Source organism: Ichthyophthirius multifiliis (genome assembly GCF_000220395.1).
Source record: "Ichthyophthirius multifiliis unplaced genomic scaffold scaff_1120509250941, whole genome shotgun sequence".
Taxonomy (NCBI): domain Eukaryota; phylum Ciliophora; class Oligohymenophorea; order Hymenostomatida; genus Ichthyophthirius; species Ichthyophthirius multifiliis.
Genome location: NW_004086355.1, coordinates 3,935 through 12,680, shown reverse-complemented (window position 1 = coordinate 12,680; position 8,746 = coordinate 3,935). Strand labels below are relative to the sequence as shown.

General features: G+C 16.4%; 3 protein-coding genes across 3 annotated transcripts, besides 8 other annotated features; 2 read left to right on the top strand and 1 right to left on the bottom strand. All coding sequences in view use genetic code 6, as the record gives it.

Annotated features, from left to right (window-relative positions):
- On the top strand, positions 1–743 carry IMG5_115730 (hypothetical protein; the record flags this gene model as incomplete). Its single annotated transcript, XM_004034649.1, has 3 exons — positions 1–410; positions 464–549; positions 616–743. The coding sequence occupies 3 exons, from the start codon at positions 1–3 to the stop codon at positions 687–689; spliced, it is 570 nt and encodes a 189-aa protein (XP_004034697.1). The 3' UTR covers positions 690–743.
- Position 744: 1 nt separating this feature from the next.
- IMG5_115720 (proteasome alpha subunit, putative) lies at positions 745–2,250 on the top strand (the record flags this gene model as incomplete). The annotated part of the gene is made up of 6 exons (XM_004034648.1): positions 745–1,311; positions 1,364–1,474; positions 1,518–1,715; positions 1,820–1,889; positions 1,937–2,028; positions 2,080–2,250. 6 exons carry the CDS (start codon positions 745–747, stop codon positions 2,248–2,250), a joined length of 1,209 nt encoding a protein of 402 aa, XP_004034696.1.
- Positions 1,115–1,154: a microsatellite.
- Positions 1,314–1,355: a microsatellite.
- Positions 1,321–1,356: a microsatellite.
- Positions 1,323–1,361: a microsatellite.
- A 939-nt stretch (positions 2,251–3,189) lies between the features above and the next one.
- Positions 3,190–3,231: a microsatellite.
- A 2,682-nt stretch (positions 3,232–5,913) lies between these two features.
- Positions 5,914–5,951: a microsatellite.
- Positions 5,952–7,205: 1,254 nt separating this feature from the next.
- Positions 7,206–7,254: a microsatellite.
- Positions 7,255–7,438: 184 nt separating this feature from the next.
- IMG5_115710 (hypothetical protein) lies at positions 7,439–8,522 on the bottom strand (the record flags this gene model as incomplete). The annotated part of the gene is made up of 6 exons (XM_004034647.1): positions 7,439–7,545; positions 7,591–7,663; positions 7,716–7,888; positions 7,958–8,047; positions 8,104–8,322; positions 8,411–8,522. Coding segments are annotated over 4 exons (495 nt in total), but the record flags the coding sequence as incomplete, so codon positions are not given.
- Positions 7,841–7,870: a microsatellite.
- Positions 8,523–8,746: the final 224 nt, after the last annotated feature.

Below are 8,746 nucleotides of genomic sequence, written 5' to 3'. Positions count from 1 at the left end.
ATGTCCAACCAATAAGAAAACAGAATGAGAGAAATTAAAATAGCAAAATTAGTTATTAATTGCTGTGTTGGAGAATCTGGTGATAAACTTACAAAAGCTGCAAAAGTTTTAAAAGATTTATCCGGATAAGAACCTTGTTTTTCAAGAGCTAGATATACAATTAGATCATTTGGCATTAAAAGAAATGAAAAAATGGCTACCCATGTCACTATTAGAGGTGATAAGGCATAAGATATTCTTGAAAGAGGTTTAAGAGTTAAAGAAATGGAACTAAGAAAAAAAAACTTTTCTAAAACTGGTAAAATTACATAGATACATATAAATAAATTAAATAAATTTTTACTTAAAGGAAACTTTGGATTCGGCATTTAAGAACATATTGATTTGGGAATGAAATATGATCCTTATACGTAAAATTAATTTTTAATATGCATTTATTCATTTGGTTTTATTTAATAAAAAGTGGTATTTTCGGTATGGATTTCTACATTGTTCTTGAAAGACCTGGAAACAGAGTAGCAAGAAAAAGAAGAAGATAATCAAGATTAGGTAATAAAAATTATAAATAATAATTTTAAAATAAGTTGTTTAAATTTTAACATTTTTTTTTTTAAGGAAACAACTAAAAAATAACAAAAGAAGAATGCATAAATTGGTTTAAATAAAGATTTGAAGGAAATGTTTATTGAAAAATCAGTGATTTTTTGTTAATTCAATAATAATAAAAATAAAATATATAACAGTATGCATAATTAATTTTATTTAAATCTTTCTTTATATAATTAAAATTATTTTTATTTAAAACTAATAAAATTTATAAAAATATTTTTTAAAATATATAGTTTTTACATTAGAAAAAATACTTATATTTCCTTTTTTGTATTTAATTTTAAGAAATTTGTTTACATATTAAATATTTAAAAATTATATAAGTAAGAAATATAAAATTATATTATTTTATAAATAAAATCTTTTCAGAACTTAAAGTTTTTAGTAATATTAGAAACTTTCAGAAAATGTAGTTTTATTATAATTTCTATATTTTATTTTTTACAAAAGTCCGGTTCTTAAAATAAAATATATAATTTATAAATTAAAAATATATAAAGATAAGAAAATAAAGATATTTAAAAAATAATAATATTAAAAATAAAAAATATAGAAAATGTCAAACGCAAAGTTATTAATTTTAGAAATAAAAAAAAATAAAATAAAATTAATATAAACAGTAGTAATTATGATAGAAGTGTAAACACATTTTCAAAACAAGGAAGATTACTTTAAGTAGAAAATGCAATGCAAGCTATGAAAGTAAATATTTTAAAATTAAAAAAATAATTAAAAATAAAAAAATAAAAAAAAGTTAGGTAACTCTTCAATTGGAATAAAAGTAAATGAAGGTGTCGTATTAGCTGTTGAAAGAAAGGTTGATTCTACATTAATGAATCCTAAATCAAATGAAAAGATATCTGAAGTATAAATAAAAAAATTAATTAGTTTAAAAAAAATATTAAAAGATTGATTGTCATATAGCTTGTGCAGCTTCAGGATTTATTCCAGATGCACGTACATTAGTTGATTATGCTAGAGTAGAGGCATAAAATCATAGATTTACATATAACGAGCCTATGAATGTTAGAGCTTTGACATAAACAGTATCTGATTTAGCACTCAATTTCGGAGAAGGAGATCCATCTATGAAAAGAAAACCAATGGTAATTAAAAAAATTAGAATTTTTTATAAAAATGTTTTTATATTATTTATATAATATTATTTTTTGTTTTCTTTAATTAAAAATAAATTTAATTTTTTACACAGTCAAGACCTTATGGTGTTGCATTGCTAATAGCCGGAGTAGACGATAGTGGTCCTAATCTTTATAAAACAGGTATATATCTAAATTATATATTTAATTAAACTACTTATTATTATTAGATCCTTCCGGAACTATGACCGAATATTTTGCTTAAGGTATTGGACCTGCTGATGAAGGAATACAAGTTATTTTGAATGAATAATATAAATAAGTAATATTAAATTTATTCAATTAAATATTATTTTCCAAAAAAATAAAATAGGATTTAACTTTGTTAGAAGCTGAAAAATTAGCTTTAAATTGTCTAAAATAAGTCATGGAAGAAAAAATTAATAAGAAGAATGTTGAATTGTGTGTCATTTCTACTGCGAATCCTATCTATACTGAAAGATCTCCTGAATATGTTGAAGAAATTATTAAAAATTTATAATGATATTTTAAAGCAAGAAAATTTATTAAAAATATATATTTAATATTATTGTAAGATTTATATAATAAACAAAATAATCAAAAAACAAATTAATTAGAAATATAAACAATGTTTAGTTTTATAATTAAAATATAAGTTTATGTATTTTTTTTAGTTTTTATTTATTTATTTTGTAAAATAAATTTAAATAAAAAGTTAAACAATGACTATTTAAATAATATTAGATATTGAGAATATTTATCTAAAAATAAGGTTCATTAATAAAATTCATATTTTTACAATTTATTAAAGAAATAAATTTCTATTTTTTATATAAAAATTTACTTTAATTTGATTGACTAATTAGTAAAATTCATTTAAAAAATAACAATCAAGTTTTTATTTATTCAATATTTTTATTAAAAAAAATTAAATATTATATTTTATATTTTTAGTTAAAGTTAATCTAGATTAAAAATATTTTATTGATGAGAACTTTTTAAATATCAATAATAGATATAATTTTATATAAAAATAAACATTTAACATAATAAAATATTTTTTTGTATATTAATCATAAAATATATATAAAAGAAAAATATTATATATTTATTACATATTCTTGAAAAATAAAAACTATAATTTCTTAAAAAAATGTATTTATATAATTTTAATAAAACTAAATTTTACATAATATTTTTTTGTTTTTAAAAAAAATTTCTTTATTTTTAAAGGCTAATAACCTATAATATAATTTTTAAATTAAATAATGATAATTTTAAAAATTCTATAGTCTTATTATTTTTAAAATACTTTTACTATTGTATGATGGATTTTTTTCAATATCGAGTAAAGATTTAATAAATTTAATTTTTACTTTTTTTAAAAAAAGTATTATTTTAAAATACTTTTATTATTAGTATTTTATAAAATATTTTTAATTTATATTTCTCTGATCTAAAGTTTATATATTTATATAATTTTATATATTTTATTATGTTTTATTAGAAATCCAATTTAATTTTTTTTTTTTTTCTAAAAATAAGAATTTTAATGTATACTATATTATTTTATTAAAGCTATAAAAAAAATGTATTTGAAAGCTTATAAAATTTTATGTCAATTGTTTTTTAATATGTTTTTTTTTTTATAAAAAATAAATTATAATATCTTAAAAAAAATTAATAAATTACTAATAAAAAAATTTATACACAAGATTAGATACCAAAAAAATTAATATTACTTAAGTAGAAGAAAAATTATAAAAAGTTATTGTGAAATTAAAAAAAGTTCTTTAATCTTCATAATCTGCTAATGATTATAATAATAATACCAATAAAAATAGATTGGATAATACATAATTAGAATAAAATAAATAGAATAAATATTTAATAATCAAATAATACAATTGTTATTAGTAAAAAATGAACTTTTAGCGATTAAATATAGAAGAATAATAATAATAGTATATTAAAAAAAAAATATATGTAAAAATGAAATATTAAAAAAATATAAGATATTATTATTCTTAACTTAAATTATTATAAAAAGTGTAAAATAAATAAATGATAATATAAATTTATAAAAAAGTATTTTTAAAAATAACTAACATACTTAAATTAAAATATTTCGATTAACTAGAATAAAATTAAAATTTAAGAAAGAGATAAAAAGAATTTTAAGAATAAAATAAAGAACAAAAAATATTTTTTTAAGAACTTCCTGATGCGCTTAAATAGTTACTTGAAAATTTTTTAATAAACATTTAATTTTATTCAACACATAAATATTATTAATAATAAATAATTAATATAGTTAAAATAAATATACTCAATAAAACAAAATATTTTAAATAAAATTATAATTGTTTTTAAATATATTATTATTTATTCTTATATTAATTATAATTGTTTGTATGATATTTATTTTATTAATATATGAATTTTAAAAATATATATTTATCTTCAAATTATTTTTAAAACTGATATTTAAAATAGAATCATATGTTAAATATATTATAAATTATAGAAAGTTCACAATATTAATTTTTACAGCTTTTTTTAATGTTCTATATTTATTTTCTAAAATATAAAGAGAATATTATATAATGAAAAAATTTTATTAAATTTTGGGGTTGTAAATATTTTGATACAACATTTTTTATTTCATTCTAATTATTTTTATTTATAAAAATAAATTTTTAATTCGTCTTAATTAAAAGTAATATATTTAGTTCTAAAGAAAATATCTCCTAAAATAACTATTGGTTAATTTCCATTTTAATTACCAGCTATTCTTATATAACAAACTTTTTTATCACAAAGTAAATAATTTTCAGGCGTAACAAAAGTTGAGTTTTAATTACAAAATTCAAATTTTAATGATGGATAAACCGAAATATCCATTTAATTACATTATATAAGTTATAATTCAGTATTTATTTTGCATTCTAGTTTTTTCAAGCTAAAAAAGTAATTTTTAATTATTTTAAAATCGTTTTGATTAAATATAATAAAACTAGTCCCTGAGTCAATAATAGCTTAATTACTTTGTAATCCAAGATTAATTTCTAAATCTTAAACTATTGCAAAGGTTTAAACAACTTAAATACTCCAATAATCTTTAGAATTTACTGGGCAGCTAAAACCTTGACTTAAATCAGCTAAATTAGAATCATTTTCTCCAATAATAAAATAATTATTAATTATTTAATTTTTTTCTTTTCGTCATCTTTTTCTTAAGTTAAATAAAATGAAAATTATTTTTTAGAAATTACTTTTTGCTCTTTTAAATTATCAATTATGTTTCCAAGCCCAGAACTAAGTTTAGAGAATCCTAAACCTAAAAGCCCTTAAGAAGGATAATAATTTAATTCATTAATTTCCTTTATTCCCAAAAAATGTTAATTTTAAATAAAAAAGTTCGATTATGAGAAACCTACTTTATCTTTAAAAACCGTTCCCACAACTTACCCTTGTCCATATTAAATTTGTATTTCTCTATTTTCCTAACTACAAGTTTAGCTTGTTTCACAGATAAAAAATTTCTTAAATCCTATTTCTTTACACTATGAACAGTCTTTTAACCCAACCCAAGTTATAGAGCTGCCTGTATCAATAGTAACTTTGAAAAATTAATTATCTGAACCTATTACTAAATCCACAGAATAGGAATTATCATATATAGAATATAAATTAAAATCTTGAACTGCTTTTTAATTTAAATGCAACTTTTCTAATAATTTGCTACGGATGCTTTTTAATTTATATTTATGATAGTTTTACTATTAGATTTGGCTTCTAAAATTCTTAAGGAAATTTAAAGAGCTATGTTTACTTTTTAATTATATATTAAAACGTTATCCTTATAAAAATGTAATAATAAATGTCAAAAAGGTAAGGAAAATAAAAAATTTGAGCATCATTGAATAAATTTTAATTATATTTAAATAAAAATATGCTTTATTTTATTATTAAAGAAAAAACAATATTATAAAGACTACAAAAATATTTAAATTTAATTATATTATAATAATATAATTATATTGAATTTTTAATAATTATTTAAAATTAATATTGAAATAAATATCTTATATGTTTCTATAATTTTTACATTAAATATTTATATATATTAATTATTCTATTTATTTCTGAATTATTGATATTAGTAAATAGAAAAAAAATGAGTTAAATATAATCATTTAAAGTAAATATAACTCAATTAAATCCTGAATTAGAAGAAAAACATTTTTTAGAATTAATTAAATAATTCTAAAATTAAATAATATATTAATATTATGTAATGGGTTGTTTTTTGTAATAATTTATTTAATTATAAAAATAATAAATTAAATTTTAATTTTTCAATAGTTAAAATTAAATTGAATATTCAAGAGCACATTTACATTTTAATAATGAAAAAAATATGAATGAATTCATATCAAAATTTACTTATGATAAATGTTATTTATATAATTTAAAATTTACTATTTTTAAAATAAAACTAAATAGGTAAAGTTGAAAAAGCAATTTATAATATTTTACCGAAAAATAAATAGTTAAATAATAATGGAGAATATAAAAAGGACTTTATGTTTTAAAAGTTTTAAGAATACTCTAAAAAGCAATAAGAAAATATTAAAAATGAAGAATTAAAAATAAATTAAAGCGAACAAATAAATATAAAATGTAAGAAATATATAAAAATCAAAAATAAATTATTTAAACATTTTTTAATATACCAATAATAGCCGAATAGTAATAAAATATAAACAATGATTATGATAACTTAACTGACGAATAAATAAGATAGAAAGAAAAGGCAGAAGCGAGAAAATAAAAATTAAAAGAAAAATTAAGTAGTGGATAAAATTAGGTATAAAAATTATATATACATATTAAAATATATTTTATAATTATAGATATGGGCACCAAAAGTTAATTTTATACCACATTAATGAATTAAAATATTAATTTGAAAATAAATGCAATATATATACTATTTAAAAAATTTTTTTATAGTACAAACATTAATTAAATATATTATATATTATAAATCAAATTTAATTAATTTCATTAATAAATTCATTTTATTAGTTTTGATTTTAAATTAAATTAATTAAATTACAATAAAAAATAATAATTATAATTAATAATTTAATATGATTTTCAAAATATTAAGTTTATTTTATCGAACAAGTATTAATTTTCTTTTGAAATTAATTAATTTTAAAATAAATTATGAGCCGAAATTTTTCGCCAAATACAATATTTATGTTTGGTCAAATATTGATATAATTTAATTTTTATAACACATATTAGTCAAATTACAAAAATAAATAATAAAATATTATTGTTTATATTCTTTCTTTTTTAATTATACTGCAATTTCACTTTTTAAAAATTTAATCGAACATTTTTTAATTTAATTTTTTTTTCCTGTTTTCCAAAATTATAAATATTTTTATTTTGATACAGTTTTTATAAAAAAATTATAGAAAAGATATAAAGAAAATATGATAAAGTTATATATTATTTTATTATTAATAAATAAACATTGTGATAAAATTAATATTTATTTAATTAAAATTTTGTATTTAAAAAATAATTTAAACTTTTATTTTTAGTTAGTTTTATACTTGAAAAAGTCATTTAAAAAAATATATATTAACTTCATTTTTTATTTATTTTTATAATTTTTATTTATCAAATTTTGTAGCCAAATATATTTGTAAAGAATTAAATAGATCATTACTTAAATTAATTTTATATGGGGTTTGCTTTTGGTTTGACTAAGAGCTTATTTGTTGGTTGTATAATTCTATTAATTATAATATATAATAATTTTTATTGTAATTTAGTATACCTTGGCATTTTAGGAAAACCATTTCTTGTATTTACTCCATTCTCATTATTTGGTATTTAATCAATGGAAATATCTTTTAAATTATATTGATTTATTAAATTTAACATATTATTATTTTATTTTACCATTAGGATCTTCTCCTTTTTCAATTTTTTCTTGCTATTTTTTAAATATCAATTATTTTTTGAATGCCTATGTTTTTTTTTTTATGAATAAATTTAAAATCATATATTTATAAATACTTATAATATTTTTTATCCTTTATCTTTTTTATCTTTATTAGAGCTCATAATTGCATCTTTTTATATTAAATTTTGAAAATTTATTTAGAACAAGTTAATAATATATTAAAAAAATATAATCTTACCTAATATTTTCTTTCTTCTATATTAACTTACATTCAAACGAAATGGAACATTCTAATCCATTTCATCTTCTAATTTTCCAGTCATCATTTCTTAAATTTTTATTTATATATATTTATTATTATATTATATTAAATTTATATATTACTTTTAAAAAAATCAAAGATTGCACTTTTTTCAGAATCATCATTTTTTTTATTTTTATCATTTTTCTAAACACTACTCATAATTGTTAAGAACTCAGTAAATTCAATATCTCCAGAACCATCTTAATCTACTTAATCAATTAATTTTTATACTTCTTCTCTGTTTTATGCTAAGCCTAGAGCAATAAGTGGATCTTCAAGTTCTTCAACCCCTATACTACCTTTATATATATAATAGATTAATTATTTATTATGATAAATTAATTTATTAAATTTTTGAATATATATTAATAATTAAAATCAATTTACCTCCTCCGTCGCTATCTAAAGATCTAAAATAATTTCTTAAAAGTAAAATTTCATCATCTTTGAAATCAATATAATCTTCTTTTCCATGTGATTTTAACCATTTTCTTTAATTATATTGCAATTAAAACTAATGACATAATTATTAAAATATTAAAAATATTTATAAGTAATATAAGATATACTATATTTTAAGGGGGTTTACAAATGATTTATTTTAATGATGACGATTCTTATTATTATTATTGAATTTATGACATTTGTATAAAATAAAACAATTATATATTAATTTATTTTATAATATTAAATAAAATTAATTAAAATCATAATATATTTATT